This window comes from Talpa europaea, assembly GCF_964194135.1.
Source record: "Talpa europaea genome assembly, chromosome: 2".
NCBI lineage: Eukaryota > Metazoa > Chordata > Mammalia > Eulipotyphla > Talpidae > Talpa > Talpa europaea.
In genome coordinates this window covers 88,244,307-88,263,034 of record NC_140068.1, presented here as the reverse complement: position 1 = coordinate 88,263,034, position 18,728 = coordinate 88,244,307, and the positions used below count along the sequence as shown (strand labels likewise).

The 18,728-nt window shown below is 59.3% G+C and overlaps 1 protein-coding gene across 1 annotated transcript in view; it reads left to right on the top strand.

The window, feature by feature from the left end:
- The window catches only part of TTBK1 (tau tubulin kinase 1), a gene marked incomplete at its 3' end in the record, with an annotated part of 37,032 nt that extends 19,409 nt beyond the window's left edge, over nucleotides 1-17,623 (top strand). Inside the window, exons 13-14 of the mRNA XM_084227919.1 lie at nucleotides 15,075-16,666; nucleotides 17,236-17,623. Coding sequence (XP_084084045.1) covers nucleotides 15,075-16,666; nucleotides 17,236-17,623 — 1,980 coding nt within the window. The remainder of the gene's footprint in view (nucleotides 1-15,074; nucleotides 16,667-17,235) is intronic.
- Nucleotides 17,624-18,728: the final 1,105 nt, after the last annotated feature.

Here is an 18,728-nt window from a genome sequence, read left to right as displayed (position 1 = left end):
CACATTGTTGTGTCGCGTGTGCACACATGTGCACATGCCTGTGAGTGCACATGGTGGGTGTCTGTGTCTTGTATGTAGCGGGTCCCTGAGAATCACCAAAGCTGGAAGGATAACTATCCTTGTAATAATTCTAATGACAAGAGTCATGCCTGTGTATTCCTCATAACAAACAGCACTGTGAACACGCAGCCCCCATCTTACAGGTGAGCAAGTCTTTAGCCCTGGGTAACCAGCTGCTAACCGGTAGTCAGGATTTGAATCCAGGCAGCTGGCTGCAAGGTCATGCTCGGAGCCACTCAGTCTGAGGTCTATGTATTTAGGAGATGCGCAAATACAGGCCAGAGAGCAAATGGTTTGTGTGGGGTCAAATTGAGCTGGAGAGTGTGTGTGCGCCTGTGTGTTGTGTGTGTGCTTGTGTGTTGTGTGTGTATGTGTTTTGCGGGGCACGCACAGGTGAGCCCGTGAGCATGTCAGCATGCGTGGCAACCTGTGGTGTGTCTGTGTGAACACTTGCTGTGTGGAGTATTTCAGCGCAGCCAGGGAAGCAGAGTCCGTCCTCCACTGAGGGCAGCAGAGATGGGACAAATGAGCAGGCATCATTTTTTCTTCTTCCTTTGGTCTGGAGGGAGTCCTGGGCCCAGCTCGGGGCTAAGTGGAGGCTCCTGAATCTGGTTACCCATGGCGATCAGTTTGTGGAGCCCCCCCCCACCCCAACTCCTCACCTCTCCGAACTTGGAGGCTCAAGGTGGGCAGGAAGTCTCCATAGTGATGCCTGCCCCACCACCTTTCTGCAAGGATCCCCTCCTAGACCCAGTCAAGTCGCTCAGTGTCTGATGCGTGAACCTAACTGCCATCATTACAGATATGAGCGCCTGCTCCTCTGTCGCCTGTCCCCGTGGGGAGCAGGGGTGAAGATCATGTACAACCAGGCACAATTTGAGAGTATCTATTGTTTCGTTGGTGTGCATGACACGATACTTTTTTTTTTCTTTATACCACCTCACTTTCACCTGAAGGGAATTTAAGGTTCAAGTTAGAAGTGGCCAGAGAAGCTGGGGCAGAGGGAAAGCAGCAGACAGAGTGTGTGATTTGGGGGAGGGTTGTTTGCCATCCTCACTGGTTGTGTCTGGCTGATAACACAGCAGGTCATCATTCTTGAGTGTGTGGACATTTGCTTGGCAGCCACTAGAGCATTTCCCTGCCACGTGCCAGACAGGATGCAAAGGCAGGGATAAAGATGAATAAGGCCTCACAGAGACCACCTTCGGAGAGGCCGGTGGGGATGCAAAGGTGTGAACTGGATGTTTGTATTGGAGGGAGATAACAGAACTCTTCTCTGCCAGGAGCAATGATCCTGCCTGGGAAGCTGGGGGTGGTCTCACAGCGCTGGTTCTGTATCAGGCACTGAGGACCCGTGGATGACCACAGAGGAGCCTGGCCTGAAGGGGATTAAATGCCCTAGCAATGGACCCAGCTCTGTTGGGATGTTAAACTGGAACCCCCACGTGGGCCGTGAGAGGGGCTGGGGCAGCCATGGGTGCCACCCATCGCGGGCCACCCACCGCGTGGGGTACCTGGGGTACCTCCAGGTGGGCCTTAGGCCTCCTAACCCCCAGTACAGTGGGGACCAGCTCAGAAGGATCTGGACTTGCCAAGAAGTCAGTATGGAAAGAAGGGTGGGGGCAAAGATGGCGCTCTTTGAATAGCCTCTCTCCCCCCTTCTCTGCTAGAGGTCCCATGCCGGGTGCTTGTGTCTCCATCTGACATCTCAAGGGGACACTACAACTGAGTGTCCTGGGCACCTCCTCCTTCGGCCCCCTAGCAGCTGGCCCAGCCAGTCCTCAGTCCCAGGAAGAACGAGAGGTCAGAACAGGAACGGCTACCGTTTGCACCCCCACATACCTGGGGCACTCAGACCCCCTTCTTCTGAGAGCACGAAGCAGGATTCTTCCTGAGGCAGGCCCAGCTCCTGCCACAAGCTGCTGGAGGCTCAGCCCTGGAGAGGACAGGAAAACCAGGGAAATGATCTCTATTTGCCCTTCCTCCCACCTCTTTCCTCATTTTCCAGAGTGATTGAAAAGATAATAAAACAGCTCACACAAGCACAGCCTTCACTCCCTGGCAGGGACTCTTCTGAGCACACTGCATGCTGTGGCAGCTAATCCTCATAACAACCCCATGATGGGTACCATCACCACCCCCCATTTTACAGCTAAGGAAGCTGAGGCATGGAGACGTGAAATAACTTGCTTGAGGTTGTCCAGGTAGGAGGTGTTGGGGTTCAAACATGAGCAGGGGGACTCCAGAGTCTGTCCCTTATGCTACATGGGCATTGAGAGCCTGATGCCCCCTGGATGGGGGAGGGGTGCCCACGATAGAGGGTGTACAGGGGATGTCCTCCAGGCCTCCGCAGGAGTCTGGAGTCCAGCTGGGGAGACACATGCTCAGCTGCCCACACATGGCAGGAAACAGCCCCAGAGCTGCCTCCCTGAGGGGAAGACTCCCCAGCCCAGGGGGAACCCTGAGTCAGGTAGGGCTAAGCCAGGAAGGCTTTCTGGTGGAGGTGAGTGACCAAGGTCTCTGTCGAGAGACCAAGGTGTGACAAGGGCCAGAGAGGAGGAGGAGGGGGTGGCGAGAGCCTAGATCCTGAGGCAGGATGGGGCTGGTCTGCGCCCACCTCACCCTGCCCCACCTGCCCACCTGCCCGGGACGCCGGCGCTGCAGGGGCTGTGAGCGGTGTGGGGCCCGCGAGAAAGAGCTGTCCAGTCTGTGCCTGACGCCTCTTTTCCCTCCACTCTCTTGGTCTCTTTCAGTTGGAGGAGGACAGACTCTCGGGGCACTCCCTCCCGCGGTACAGCCCCCTGCGACGACTGGCGTCCTCCGTGTTCTCCTCCTCCACGCTGGAGACGGAGCACTACCCTCACCCCAGCGGCGGCGGCTCCTCGGGCTCCTCCGGTTCCCTCATTCAGCGCAGCCGCTCGGCGGAGAGCAGCCCCGTGCGGGCGCCCCACCGGCGCCACGCGCCCCTGGCCGCCGGCAACCACAGACTCGTGCCCTCGGTGCTCCGCATCTCGCGGTCCCAGCTGCAGCAGGTGTGGGCCCGCTTCACCCACAAGACCTAGGCTGGGCTCCCCCCCCTCCTGGAGGGGGCAGGTGGGGGGGGCGGGGAGCAGGTAGAGACCATGGTTCCTTCCCAGGACGCAATAATCACCCACTCACAAGCCCCATCCCACCCCATCATGCAATACAGCCCCCATAACGTTGGCCCAAGGTACTGTAATACCCCCTGCCCCCATCATCTCCCTTCGCTGGGTGCCAGCCAAATGGTGCAGAGAGGGGTGGGGCTGTTGGTGCAGTTTCAGGGACAGGACAGGGGCACGGGGCTGGAGCCGCCGGCGGGTCCAGAGTCCGATGGAAACCAAGGTGTCGGGAAGGCAGGCTGGGCCAGAGTCAGTTTGGCACGGGCTTTATTCTGTTTAATCTGTGATTTCTTGGCATGGCTGGGCCTGGCCCACCCCTGAGGGGGATGTCCGGTGTTCTGTGCGCATCTGTCTTGGTGGGGAAGGTAGGAGGCAGCCAGCTCTGGGGCTTGGGAGGAGAGTGCCTTTCCTCTCCGTGACACTGAGCCTTTCCCGTGCCGTTGTCCCCGAGGAAAGACCCTGCTTTTCGTCCCAGGAGGCCCAGACCCCACACCGTAGGCTGCCCCTCCCCTAAGGTGTAGGTGCCATCAGCCACCCGTGGCATTGGTTGCTGGCCCAGCTCCTCAGGAGCTGAGGATGGATAAACAGCGGCCTGGAATCTGCCCCTCCAAGAAAGATGGAACCCAGAGGCGAGGGGCCCAGTCTGGAAGCAGTGGCAGAGAGGGTGGCTGTTAACGCCAGGGTGAGGCCTGGGAACTCAGGACAGATCCGCGACAGCAGCTCCACGCCTGTCCCTCTCGGGATCCACTCCTTTCCACAGGTGCTCAGGAGAGCCCGTCGGCCCCCAGGGGCCACGGTAGAAACTGAGCTCAGGGCGGGGAGGTCAGATGGGGCTCTGGAGTTGGGAGCAGGATGCCAGATTGCTTCTGCCCCGTCTGCCCATTTCTCATCCCCCAACCTGCCACTGCAGGCACCCCCAAGTTTCCCTTTCTTTGTTTTTGCCCATGTCAGCCAGCATCTCTATTCCCCTGGGTAATGGGGTAGTAGTGAAGCCGGTGCCAGGAAGGGCAGTGCCTGTAGAGGGAGGGGAGGAGGCCTGAAGGTGTGCATCATATTTATTGCAGTGAGACTGTGTCTGTGTGCGTGCCCGTGTGCATGCATGTTGAGTATGCGCGTCAGTGCACATGGCAGGACTGTCGTGGATGAATGCTCAGGCTGTGCACTGCACAATCCCAGGGAGCGCCATTTATAGAGACCCCAGTATGAATGGCATCCACCAAAGTTGCACAGTGCTACAGCCCTGTGTGTGGGTAGGTGTGTGAGTGTGCGTGTGGATGTTAGGAGGTTAGAAAGATATCTGTGTAGTCCTTCATAGTTTCTTATGTATCTACTCTCACCCTGGCGCCTCTCTCTACCCCCTTCTTCCCGTGAATTCTGCTTCCTTCCTTCCCAACTCATCACCCTTTAGCTCCTCAGCTGTCTCTGGTTGGAGTAGAGGCCTCAGGGTTCCTGCTCCAGCGTGGGGTTGCCACAGAGGGTAGGCAGTGCCCAGAAGCCAAACTGTCCTCGGGACAGCTGGCATTGTGGTCTGGCTTATCCACATGAGCTACCCCCATCTCAACCTGCACTCCTCTCTCCAAAATCTGTATCTTTTTGAGGATTCCTGGACCCAGAGCACCTTCTCCAGATAGCAATGAACGTCAGACTCGGGTCCTAGTATTCTTAATCCCTGCCCCCACCCCACCGCCCCACACCTCAGCTCCAAGCCTCTGTGTCTTTGGAGCTGTTTTAAGTGTTTACCTGCCTTGGTAGAAGGCAGAGGAATGGGGTCAGGACAGACCTTGGAGAAGGGACAGAAAACACAAAGCACAAAGGTGAGGTGGTGGGATGAACAGTAGCCCTACTCCCCACCTTCAGGCATTGCTCCCCTTCCTCTCCGCCATCTTCCCTTTACCTTCTGACCCTCTTCCTCTCTCCCCCAGCTAAGTGACAGGGGTGTTATGAAAGGGAGTCTGTCCACCACCTGCTCCAAAAGTCAGTAGCAGTGAGGGCGAGGCCCCTGCTACCTGGGGTTAGATGAAATCAAGCACTCTGTTATCCGGCATTTCCTTCCAGAGGATTCCACTACCCGGCCCTGAGCACAGCTCACGCTAAGTGACCAGAACCCTGAGGTACTCTAAGATCCCCAAGTGCCTTGTGACTTATCAAAGATGATGGCACGAGCTTCAATTTTGTTTTAGCATTAAATACATATTACCGCTTCCTTTGGAGGTGGGGGGAAGTCCTGTTATGCATTCCAAAGGTAGCTGAATTTACACACACACACACACACACACACTCACACACACACACTCTCTCTCTCTCTCTCTCTCTCTCTCTCTCTCTCTCTCTCTCTCTCCTCCAAGAACTGCTACCCGCGGGAGAGTATCCTTTAAAGTAGCATCAGGATTCAAAATGTTTTGTCCTTGGGGGTACATCAGTTTCATGCCCTCTGTGGTGGAAGAGAAGGTGTCTTGTAAGCCGTAAAGCTAAGAGGAGGTGATCTTAATAATGTTATCTTTTGAGGGCCGCTTTGACTTCTGGGAACAGCTAAGGCCATTCGGAAGCCAAGCGTGCTGGGAGCGCCCCGCTGGTCTGGAGTTGTCGCCTGTCTCTAGGTCTGTTGACTGTCCTTTCTGGTTGGCGCTTCCTTGCTGTATCTGTTTGTGAGCAGACCTCCCCGGGTAGAGTGCTGTGAGCCCACAGGACTGTCAGGCTCTTTATTTTCTGAAGGGTTTCCCAAAGAGGAGGCCAGGCTTTCAAAAATTAAAGCTTGTTTGGGGAAGGTGCCTCCCGCAGGTTAGCTTTGAAGAGGCAGCACTCTTGGTTGTGCTTTGAAAATGGTGTTTTATACTCTCTCGTCCCACTCTGCAGGTAGCGGTGGCTTCCCATGATTTCTTCCTTATTTTATTTAATAGTCCCTGGGACCTGGCTCCTTTTTATGTCAGGCAGTGATCTAAGCACTTTATAAAATTAACTCATTTAATCCTATGAGTAGGTTCCAGTGTTAGCTGCATTCAATGCATTGATTGGAATATTTAATCTACAAAAACATACATAATTCCCCCCAATGCCGCATAACAGGTCTTGTTTGAGAGGCGTTTTAAAGTGTTATAGTCTGAGTATCTATTTACTGTCCTTTCTGGTTGGCACCTCCTCGTTCTGCCTGTTTATGAGCATACCTCCGTCCTTCTCGTTCCCGCTTTGGCGTGGCATGGTGGCCAGGTGGGGTCACACCTGAGTAATGGTTGAAATGGCTGAATCCCGTCTCTCCCGAGCACCCAACCTCTCAATCCCACATGACCCCAAGCATCCCATAATAAGCCCTGGACATTAGGCAGATGGAGGAAGAGTAACCGGAGAAAGCAGGTGCCCAAAACCCTGACCTCAATGGTACTGGCGGGGGTCTCGGTTCTCAGGCCTGCAGCAGGCAGAAACTGGCACGGGTGAGCACTAGCCAGTGGAATCTGAGCGGAGTGTCACACGTCAGTGTCAAGGAGCGGCTAGATTCTGGGACCTTCTCCTCAGCTCAGTCAATGGTTGCCACTATCTCCCAATTTTTAGGTGAAACTCCCATTTTTTAATCATTGGCATCTAAATTTTAAAAACAACCCATTTTTTTAAAGAAGAAATCACTGTGTGAGCCAAACAAAACCGGTTTAGAGGTACAGACTAGAATAGTGCCTGCCACCTCTGCAAGCCTGAGGACCCCCCCACCCCACCTTCTAGCCAAGATGACAGCACTCAAAGGGGCCCAAGTGTTCCTCCCCAGGAACTGAAATCAGGTGGGCTTCTTAGAGGAAAGAGCTCACGGCCAGGGGATGTGTGCTGTGTGCTGTGTGCGTGTCGGGAAGTGCATGGTGTGTGTGCCTGAATGTGTGTGTGGGCCAGTGGACTTGTTAGTGGTGAGTAGGGTCCTCCTTGCAGGACCAATATTTTCTCTGTGGGGCTGGACCTTGGGTCAGTGAAAAACACTCTTTTAAATTCTCAGTAATGCATAGACACCCCTAAACACTCGAGGCAGCTTGGGTCACAGCAATAACCACTTAACCCTCATCCCAACCACTAGCATCGTGAACTCAGCAATCTCCCCTTGCATTTCCGGTTTGGAAATAGCCCTGCCCAGCACCGGAGGGAACAGAGGCCCCTCTGAGCCATGCTGGCACATAACTCTGCTTCTCCAGCCAAGGGGGGCAGTTTCCTCCAGTCCCAGGAAAAGCCAGGTATCCTCTCTGTAGAATCCCAGGGCCCTCCTTGACTGTTTCTCTCCTCTGCCTGGCTTGGGTCCCTTCTTCTGGGGAGAGTGGTGCTGTCTGCAGTGGTGTGGGGAGCCTGGGCCACTGTGGTAGCAGAAGGAGCTGAGTCAATTTATCTGTGTTGGGGGCCAGGGGAGGCAATCATGCTTAGGGGGGTGTGGGTGACCCTGGCTCTGGTAGCGTGGAAAACGCTGCATCCTCTACTGTCCTTGGGTTGGTTTGGCACCTGAGGATGCAAGCACAGCCCCTAAGGAGAGCCTGACCACCCAAGGGTGGCCTGACCCCCACCCCACCCAAGCCATTGCGGTCCCACCCCAAAGGCAGGAGCCAGCCCATGGGCAGTCCTTGGTAACAAGAGCTGGCAAATTGCACTCCTTAAATTGGGCTCACCCCCCCCCCTCCAAAGTTCCCATTATTCCTATTAGGGACAGAGGTGCCCCCAGGACTAGTGGGGTCAGCCTCAGAAAAATGTAAAGCCCCCTTCACCTCAAGGGAAAGGTTTCCAACCTGAGGACCACATCCCTCAAATATGGGTCCCCACACTACCCAGGCCCTTCCCAGCCCCGGGAGCCCCAGAGTCTGGGTGGCCTCTTGCCCACAAATAGAGTGGGGAAGGCGGGAGGGACGGGAAGCCCCAAGGACTGTGGGAACCGCCCTGGCCCTCTCCTTGCGCGCGGTTCCGCCGTCAGTTCCACTACTTACCCCCCTTCTATCTGCCGAGGCTGTGGGGGGCGGGGGTCAGGGGGGTGTCGGGGTTCACCCACGCCTAGCCCGCGCCCCTCCCACCTCCCTGCCCCCCTCCTTCGCGCTGCAGCACACTTCGCTCACTCTCCGGACGCATTAGCACCCCGGGCCTGGGCCGCGGTTCTCACCGGAACGGGACCCCAACACCACTTTCCGCTCTGTCCGGGCCCCGGGCCCCCCCACCCCCGGCCCCCCACCCCCGGCCCCGCGGCCCCGGCCCACGAATGTACGCTGGGTCGGGTCGTCTTAACGAGCTGCTACGCGGCCTGACCCGGGCACCGCCGGCCTCCCGCCCCGGCCCCCGCGGCGCCCGCGGGACTCGACCCCGCCCCGCCCCGCCCCGCCCCGCCGCGCCCCGCCCCGCCGCGCCGCTGAGGTGCTGACCCTCGGTTCGCACGACCCGCCGCCCCCGCCGTCGCGCGCAGTTCTGTGTCTGCTTCCCCCTCCCTGCCGGCTCGGGGGCCGGGTCCCGGGCAGGGGCGGGGGCGGACCCTGGAGTGGGGCTCACCCCCTTGTGATTCCAGGGCAGGGGTGCAGACGAGGGCCGGAGTCGGGGTCGCCAGCCAGTGCACCAGGCTAGAAGGGCCCCTGTCGCCCCACCCCTGATTCCCTGTTACCTCACCGCTCACAGGGCTGCTCCCCTGCCCCCGCGCCCCCCCAGCCCCAAACAATTGGCCTTGCAATTGGATGCCAAAGAGCCCGGAGTAGAGGGGAGCCGAGCTTTGAGCCTCGGTTTCTCAGAGCCACCTGACATCCCCCTTTCTGACCACGCCCCAGCTTTCATGTCCCCTGCCCCAACCCACTGCACCACTGAGGGTCCTGGGGGTCCCCAAACTTTCCCCCACTTCCAGCTCTTCTCCTTTCCCACCCCCCGAAAATAAAACTCAGGGACCAACATCTGCTTCCTTTGCACTTGCTCCGTCGACCCCTCCCCCTCACTTGGAGGGGCTTCCGCAGGGGAGGAGGCGCGGGGTTCGGGGCCCTTAGAGCTGACAGTATTGAGCTTGGAGAGGGGCTGGCCCCTGGCCCCTGAGAAGCGGGACTAGTGGCATGGGGGAAGCTCAGCCCGGGGCCCAGCTGAACCCCTTCCCTCCAGGAACCCTAGGACCCCCCTCCCAGCGACGGGAGACGCTTCCTAATCTCGGCGGGGAGGAGCGCCAGGGACGGGAAGAGGGCTAGGGAGAGGGTTGGCCAGAGGACCCTCCCCGGAGGTCCCGAACCCCAGCCGGTTTAGTCCTGAGCCTGCCCCTCCCATCACACCCCCCCTTTTTTTTGTACTGCAATAATACTGTATTATAAGCTTGCACTATCCTCCTACCCCGGCCAGCGTAAGCATGCACGAAAAACTCAGACCCACGCGCGCACGCACACACACAGACACACCCACAGACACACACACACACACACACACACACCGAGATGGGACGCTTTTTTTTTCCTTCTCTCTCCGGGGTGCGTCCTCAGTGTACATAGCGGCGTCGGGGGCCCCGGGCCCGGTAGAAAAGCATGCCCTGAGCCCTGCCCCTAGACTGCGAGTACTGTACAAATCCAACACTTGAAACCGACACGCACACGCGCGGCGCCGCCACGGGGGTGGGACACGGACACGCACCCACGCGCACACAGTCGCGCACGGCCGGGGTTGGGGGGCGCCCCGCCGTCGCGTCGCTGTGCGAGGGATCTTGTGCCTTTTTCAGTCCCTGTATGTTAATGCAGACAATCCGGAGAGCTTGTGTACTACCAAATCCTGATTAAAGACGCCTTCCAGGAACCTGCGCCTCTGCCTGCTTCTTTCCTGCTCCCGCTCCCCGGCCCACCCCTGATGGCAGACCCCGGCTCCGAGGTGTCCTGGTCGCGCAGGGAGTTGGGGCTAGTTCCTTGATGGTGTGGGGGCCAAGTTCCAGATCAGTGGATCCAGCCCCACCTCCACCTCAGCCAGCAGCTAAGACCAGGCAGATGGGGAGGAGGAGGGAACAGAGGTTTGAGTGAGGCGGACTTGAGCAACCCTCACCCCGCTGACCCGCTCCTTTCCTGGGGAGGAGAGGTTTAGGCGAGGACTCTGGCCGCTGGGGTCTGAATGCAAATTGCCAACTTGCCCTGGGGGTGGGGGCACTTAGCTGTTCTTTGTGGATCTATGGCAGCCCTGTGAGGAGCCAATAGGACCCTTCCCCTGCCCTCGCAGATGAGGGGAGCAGAGACGCCCAGATGGGGGAGCTGAGGAAGGCCTGGCCTCTAACTCCCCTACCTCCTGGGGTAGTGGTCTGTGGAGGGGCATCCGTGAGGGTGCAATGTGCAGAGCCCAGGGGTGGGGGAAGGGAGACAGAGCTGGAGTAGGGGTTGAGGGAACATCAGGTCAGTGAGGGAGGGGTGGGGAGAAGGTTGCAGACCTCTGAGACTGCAGGGAGGGCTAGTGGAGAGGAAAGAGGGCTCTCCCGCTCTCCTCCCTGTCCCCCACCCCACTCCTGCAGGCCTTCTGCCACAGAGTCAAAAGAAAAAGGTACTTTTTTCCTTGGGGGCTAATGCAAGTGCGGGGGCAGAAGGGCAAACTACAGTTGCATTTCTTTCTTTTTTTTTTTAAAGATTTATTTATTTATGTATACAAGCACTGGGTACAGTAAGATGCGTGGGAGGGTGAGAGAATTCATCAGAGCCAGAGCGGGGAGCAGAGCAGGCAGAAGGACCGAAGTACACTGCTGAGGGGAGCAGCGGGCGGCAGGAGGGGTCTGTGCGCCATGTGGGACCCTCCTCCGGAGGCCGGGGAGCAGCCGGGGATCGAACTGGTGCTGCAGAGGCTGCTGGCAGCCGGGGAGGCCCTACAGTTGCATTTCTTGACCCCCAGAGCATTTTGAAGGCCCCCATGCTGTCAGCTCCGAGCCCCGCCCCGACAGACTGGAGGTGAAGGGTGTGAGGGTCTGTATACACCTGAGGGGGGCAGTCACCTTCTCCCCTGCCCCACCTCTTCTACCTAGATGAAGCTTGGGCGGGAGAGCAGAGGTGGTGGCACTCTGGGTATGGGGCGGGCTTTTGGCTTGGCAGAGGCGGTGTGAGAGTGGAGACCTGGAGAGACAGCTGAAGAATCTGCACAGGTAGTGGCGGGTGGAGGAGGCGACGCTGTGGCCTTCTCATCTCGGGTCCTCAGGCTGGGCGGTGACGGTGTGAGGGAGGTTGGAGAGGAGGTGCTCACTGAAAGACTCCTGGAGGGGGGAGCCTGCCGGGAGAGGCACAAAGCTCCCCCCACCCTCCTTTGGTCACTCAGCAGACCCCTTCTTTGACCTTGGGACTGTGGGCTGATGTGCAGGGCCCAGTGTCTGGGCTTGGCCAGGGGCCAGGCCGGAGGGTTGCTCTATGCTCTGGGTGGGGAGTGAGTGATGTGTCCCCAGTGGCAGTGTCACCCAAGTCAAGGCTGAGGAGAGCCCAGTTTTGTTGATAGTGGGGGGAGCCAGTATCTGGTCCATCCACCTCCCTTCACTGTTTCTGCTGACTGGGTAAATATGGACTTGGGCTGGGCTGGAAGCTGGTGAGAGGGTGCGAGCACACCCCTGTTCCCTGGCTATAGGCTCGGTGGAGGAAGGGGGAGGGCTCTCTCTGAAGGTCACTCTCTGAAGGTCACAGCTCTAGGGCCTGCCTCTGCTTTAGCCACGAAGTAACCCTCGCCTTATCTGCTATCTGCCAGACTCCATTAGAATCAAATTAAAACAGATTTCTGCGTCTCATCTTTGACCTACAGAATCTGGAGACCAGAACTCGGGGCTCTGTCTTTAATAAGCACCCCCAGATCATGCAGGGGAGAGTCAGGGTGGAGAAGCACATACGCCCCTCGGGATGGCAAGGGTCACTACCCTGGCAAAGGAGTAGGAAGTGTGAACTTCCCAGACCCCCACTTCACTTCTCTGACTCCCAGCACAGCTGCTTCCCTCTCAGCTGGGATGGGGGTGGTCACCCCCTCCACGTGGCCTCAGGCCCCTAGGGCACACAGCGGCTGCCTATGACAGCTGGCGAGCACACGGCTGTGTGGGTGAAGGACGGACACTCATGGCACTCAGGCATCTATAGGAGGGAGAGGAGGAGAGAGGACTTTCCACTCTCTGAGGAGGAAGGAACTTGAGCCCAGGTCTGGCCTCCTGGACTTGGATCGGGAGCGGCAGAGGGACTTGGGACAGAAAAGCAGAGTGCAGTGGGCTTGGCAGTGGTCTTTAGGCAGAACTGTCCCCACTCTGAAATTCACAGACCTGCCTACCAAAGGGCAAACTCCCTGGTTTCGCCACAGGAGAGGTGGGAGGCCAGTCAGACTATGGGAAGAGCTCTAGGTTCTGGAACATCCTGGTCGATGTGCTTTTCAGCTTGATTGTGTCAATGCTTCTCTCCAGCCTTGGCTTCCCAGTCTGATTCTGTAACGGGTACCTGGTTTTTCTGCCCTTGTTCCCGCCCCCACTTCCAACAGAAAGGGAGGCTTTGAGAAGGAAGGGTCCCCACTATGAGCCTCTGCTGTGGGGACTGCCAACAGAGGGCCCATCCTCTGTATAGGACGTTTCCAGAGACAGGTGGCAGAAAAAGAGGTGGTTCTAACAGAGATGGCCAAAATGTCAGAGATACCGAAGAAGGATGGCCTGATGGGGTGGAAGTTACCCCCGCTAGGTGCAGCGTGTCTGGTGCTGGGTGGTGAGGTCTGAGCTGGGCGGGAAGGAGACATGGTCAGTGCTCTGGGTCCGTGTGCCTGTCCCTGGCCCTCAGTGCCAGCTCCATGCCATGGTCCCCACTCACCAGGAGCTCCAGGTATGCCCCTCCATGGCCTGCCCAGTCATCACCCTGGCCTTGAACATGGTAAAGGGTCCCAGCACAAGGCATATGTTTGCCAAGTGAATGAACAAATAAATGAAGGATGAAAATGTAGAAAAACAAAACAATTGCTGGGGACCCAACCTGGATGCAGAGGGGACAGAACCCTAAGGTTCCTGCCTACTCAATCGGGGGTGCTGGAGTCTTCTGTGGGTTCTGATGCTACCTTGTCTTGCATTATCCCGACTCCCCAATCAGGTCTCCACCAGAAAAGCAGAGTGGGAAATGATGGGGAAATGCTGGCAGCAGGGACTCTCAGTCCTGGAGAGTTCCCCACTCCGCTGGCCTGTGGATGGCTCTCTGCAGAGACCTCAGCTGGCAGAGCCTCTCCTTTTCCTACCACCACGTCCCTCATAGGTGGGGCATTCGGCTTTCCTGGGGTGGGGAGGGAGGTGATGACCTCCAAACTAGAGCGAGCAGGGCAGGGCCTGGGTTTGGGATGGGAAGGAGCTGATAGGAATTCCATTTATCCAAAAATTGCTCAATGTCAGGCCTGTCACTTAAGTCAGGATGACAGACTTTGTGGGACTTCCTCGTGAGTGAGTGAACAAACGAATGAATGAAAAGCCTTCCAGAGGCTCAGTGTTTATCTGGAACCCGTGAACAGTGCATGTGGAAAGGGTGGAAAGGCAACTTGTGGGAAGATGTGGAAAACAAGTAGAAAGGAGAGGAAGTCTGCTCGGTGGGGAAACGGGAAGGCTCCTTGGAAGAGGAGCTGTTGGAGCTGGGTTGTGGAGAAAGAACAGGACTTCTCACATGAATAAAGAGGGGTGAGAGGGATCCCCAGGCAGAGGAAACTGCCCAGGGAGAGACCTGGAAGAGTGAGGGGCCTGGTCATCTAGTGTCCTGCTGGTAATCAGAATGAAGGGAGTGCAGCGGGGATCAGAGGGCGCCACTAGAAGAGAGGCTGGAGCAGGGGTAGGAGCCGGACCCTGGTGCTGAAGGTCGCTCATGTACCAACCCAAGCAATCCACAGCCTCCTGAGATGGGGGGGGCCATTAAAGTTTTCCAAAGGTTTCAAGCAGAGGCAGGTGGGATTGGGAAGCTCCAAGAGGATGGAGCGGGGCAGGGAGAGAAGAAGCTGGGGACTGGAAAACCACCTGCAGCACAGGCCTGTGCTGTGGAACCGGGGCCACAGACACAGATGTTTAAGAGGGATATTTGGCGGGCCGCCCTGAGAGCCGGGGGTACCTGAAGGTGTCGGAGGAGCAGGCTGTCTCTGGGGCTTCTGGTCCGGACAGGCTATGCTCAGGAAGACAGAGGCCCAGCGTGCTCAAAAGGGTGACAAGCGACTGGACACCATCAGCACCATCCTGCCCAGTGGGCCCTGTGCATCGCGGCCACCTAGGGATGTGTGGATCGACGAGGGGCAGTAGAAGGAGACACGGCAACTGAGGCCCTGATTTGGCAGTCAGGCCTTTCTAGTCTGGAAGGAGGGAGGCTGAGGGGGGCAGGGGGAAGGAGTCTAGAAATCCAAGACCCCCCACCGCACTGCTGAGAACTCTGCACAAAGCTTCAATGGGGAAAATTTAACGGGGTAAAAAAGAAATTGCCCTTCACTGCTGGTTGTGAATTCCTGGAAACTATGTGGACGCAAAACACACCTGTAGAAAATTCCTGGCAAATAGGCCAGGAAGGGGCAGGAGGGACAGGCACTGGGGTTCAGGGGCTCAGCCTGCACTTGGAAGAGTGGGCAGCCAGGAGGCCCAGGAGGGACAGTGTCTTGCAGTTGTCACTTCTTCATTGATTGACCTCAAGTTGGCTCTGGGTTTCGAGATGAGTGTAGCAAGGAGGGGAAGAAGGGAGCAGGAGGAAGGGAGCCAGAAAAGTTGCCAGGGTCAGAGATCCCAAGGGAACTGGAGCGCAGAAGTAATCATTTGTCAGCCACTTCCTGAGCACCGACTAGTGCTAGGTCCTGGGGCTAGAGCAGTGCATGAAAAAGCAGCGCCGACCCTCACGGAGCTCACACCTTGGCATGTGGGGCTGTGGGTGCAGTGGAGGCCTTCTGGGCCTGGGAGGGCGGGTGACCTCAGTGGGTCCCTGTGTGTGCCCCTTGCAGGTGTTCTCCATGGTGTCTCCGTTCGAGGTGAACGGTCTCCCTCGAGCTGTGCCTCTGAGCCTGCCCTACCAGGACTTCAAGAAAGACCTCTCCGACTACCGTGAGCGGGCTCGCTTGCTCAACAGGGTCCGGAGGGTGGGCTTCTCGCACATGCTGCTCACCACCCCCCAGATCCCGCTGGCCCCTGTTCAGCCTCAAGCCAATGGGAAGGAGGAAGAAGAGGAGGAAGAGGAAGAAGAGGAGGAAGAGGAAGAAGAGGAGGAGGAGGAAGAGGAAGAGGAGGAGGAGGAGGAGGAGGAGGAGGAGGAGGAAGAAGAGGAGGAGGAGGAGGAAGAGGCGGTGGCTCTGGGGGACATGTTGGGGCCGCGCAGTGGTTCCAGCAGTGAGGGGAGCGAGAGGAGCACGGACCGGAGCCAAGAGGGGGCCCCATCCACGCTGCTGGCGGATGATCAGAAGGAGTCCAGGGGTCGGGCCTCCATGGCTGACGGGGACCTGGAGCCCGAGGAGGGCTCCAAAACGCTGGTGCTCGTCTCCCCTGGTGACATGAAGAAGTCGCCCGTCACTGCCGAGCTGGCCCCGGACCCCGACCTGGGCACCCTGGCTGCCCTCACGCCTCAGCACGAGCGGCCCCAGCCCACCGGCAGCCAGCTGGACGTGTCTGAGCCAGGCACCCTCTCCTCCGTCCTCAAGTCTGAGCCCAAGCCCCCCGGGGCAGGAACGGGGCCAGCGGCCGGGGCCGGGGCAGCGGCCACAGGAGCAGGGGGAGTGGCAGTCACCTCCTCACCCTTCACCAAAGTCGAGAGGACCTTTGTGCATATTGCTGAAAAAACCCACCTCAACGTGATGTCTTCCGGTGGACAAGGCTCTCGGCCCGAGGAACTGGGTGCTGGGGGCGAGCTGGGCCTGGAGGTGCCTTCTGATGGGAGAGCTATGGAAGAAGGGGCCTCTATCCCCCTGGAGAATGGCATTGCCCAGTCAGGGCTGGATGTGGCGGAGATGGAGAGCCACACCCTGCCCGGGCCCCCCGAGGACACCCCCTCGGAGGTGCCCACGGACTCACTGCCCAATGGCCCAGCCCTTGCCGACGGGCCGGCCCCAGCATCCCCACTGGGGCCAGGCTCAGAGAAACTGACCACCAATTCCCCCAGCCACCAGGCCAGGCCAGGCCCTCGCCTCAGGAGCCGTATACCTGTCTTGTTGTCTGAGGAGGACACGGGCTCAGAGCCCTCAGGCTCACTGTCGGCCAAAGAGCGGTGGGGCAAGCGGGCCCGGCCACAGCAGGACCTGGCCCGGCTGGTGATGGAGAAGAGGCAGGGCCGCCTGCTGTTGCGACTGGCCTCTGGGGCTTCGTCCTCCTCCAGTGAGGAGCAGCGTCGAGCCTCTGAGACCCTCTCAGGCACAGGCTCCGAGGAGGACACACCTGCCTCCGAGCCTGCGATGCCCAGGAGAGCTGGACAGGCAGCGTTCACCCGGAGCCGGATCCCCCGCCCCATCAGCGTTCGCATGCCCACGCAGGCGCAGCCCGCAGCCCAACAGCCCCCCGGAGGACCCCACGGCACGGCCCTGGCATCTGACACAGCCATCACCAGCAGGTGAGAATCCGCAGCCAGTCCCAGGGTGGGCAAAGGGTGACCACAGAAGGCCTCCACCAGCAGGGGCTTCCCCAGGGCCAAAGTAAGGGCCATGGACCACTCAGGAAGGACCCTCACCTACACTTCTGTCTACCAGCTCCCCAACTAAGTCTTTCTTCTGATTCAGGCCCAGGAATGGCAACAGTGAGCATATGTTGAGGAGTGCCAGGGAGGTCAGGCTTGAGAAAGGTTGAAGGGGCCGCTGAGGCCTGCACACACAGCCTCTGGTGCGCCATGGGGCATCTGAAGCAAATATTTATATTCAAATAAACCATGGCATATTGTAGAGTACAAGGCAAAATCTATGTGATGGCACAGAGCTGCAAAAGCCCTTCAGGCAGCAGCCCAGAAGGGTGGGGGCCCTGCCGGAGAGCATGAAGCAACCGGGCTCAGTTTCTCCATCTGTGCCACGGTCTCCTCGTTGTCACAGAGCTCTTGGGAGGCAGGACTCGGTCTCTAGCGAGATTCTCAAAATGTCTCTCTTGTTCCTTTTGCTCTTCTCTGGCTTCTGTCCTCCGCTCCCGCCGCAGGCTCCAGCTGCAGAAGCCGCCAGGGTCAGCCGCTCCCGCGGACCTCCGCCCCAAACAGCCCGCCGGCCGCGGCCCGGGCCCAGGGCGCGCCCCCGCCGGCCCCAGGCCCGCCGCCCCGCGCAGCCCCGGCCTCCCCGCCTCCGCCGCGCGCCAGCCCAGCGCGTCCCCCCGGAGCCAGTCCCTGTCCCGCAAAGAGAGCCCCTCCCCCTCGCACCAGGCCCGGCCCGGGGCTCCCCCCTCCCGGGGCGCCCCGCCGGCCCGGGCGCAGCCTGACGGCACCCCCTCCCCGGGGGCCCCCAAGAAAGGACCCAGAGGGAAACTCCAGACTCAGCGCACAGCAACCAAAGGCCGGGCGGGGGGCGCGGAGGGCCGGGCCGGGGGCAGATAATGACGCGGGCGGCTCTTGGCGGCCCCCCACCCTCACCCCGGCCCCCCGCCCGCAGCCGGCCACACTGGAACAACTCCCAGCACAGCCTTACGCGCCCGACGCGCGCCGCCCGCGGCCCCAGCTTCCCGCCTGCACCCGCGAGGACGCGCGGCCCGCGCAGAGCCGCCTGCCCGCCGCCCCCCCCCCCGCCCCCGGCCGACCGGGGCGCCGCGGGGGAGCGCCCGCCTCCCTCCCCCTCCGCTCTCCCCCCTCCCCTGTGCCCCAGCAGGCCGGGCAGGCCCCACCCGTCCCTCCACCCCGGGAAGGCTCAGCCACTTTCACCGAGGACTCCACAGTGGGGACTTGCGCTCATCTGCCGGGCCTCAGCTGCTCTATGTGCTCCCCCAGGGACTTCAGCTTGCACCTCCTGCGGCGCCTTCCCCCACCCCTTCTTCCAGCCAAAGCCCCTCCTTTTCAGAAAGGCAGCCTCAAATTTTAGAAGAGGAGGCTGGCGCCAGCCTCTCCTTGGGGCCCGACCCTCCCCTCTCCTGGAAGCTGCGGTGGCTGAGAGGCCTTTTCTCTGCTGCCAGGCTGGGGCTGGGAAGGTGGGAGCCAGAGGCCATTGATCTTCTCAGGTGTGAGGGGGCAGGGCTGACCAGCCCCACAGTCAGCTCCATCCTGGACACCCTGTGGGAGGCCGTGGACGATGGTTCTTAGGGAGGGGCCGTGCCCCTGTACCTCTAGGGTGCAAAGGCCCCTTCCCCTAAATTTGGGTGGGACCTCAGCGGGAAGCAGAGTGTGTGTGGGCACCTTCCTGGGCAAGTATTTCCCAATGGGAAGTTGGAGGGGGACTTTAGAAGAGGTTTAACCCCCTCCCTTGGCCCCTGATCTAGTGCTCAGGACCCTCACCATCAGGAATTCCTTCTTGCCATCTAACCTCAATCCTGCCTACTGCAATTTCAGCCAACTTCCCTCTCTCCTGAGTCATTGGAGGTAAATGGCTGGTTATTATCTTCTCTGCGCTGGCCCTTTGGAGATTCAGGGACTCAGTTCTGGTCAGGTCACCTTCCCTGTCCTCCTGGCTGTGGGGAGTGGGCTGGATCAGACCATCATCTCCCCCAGTGGC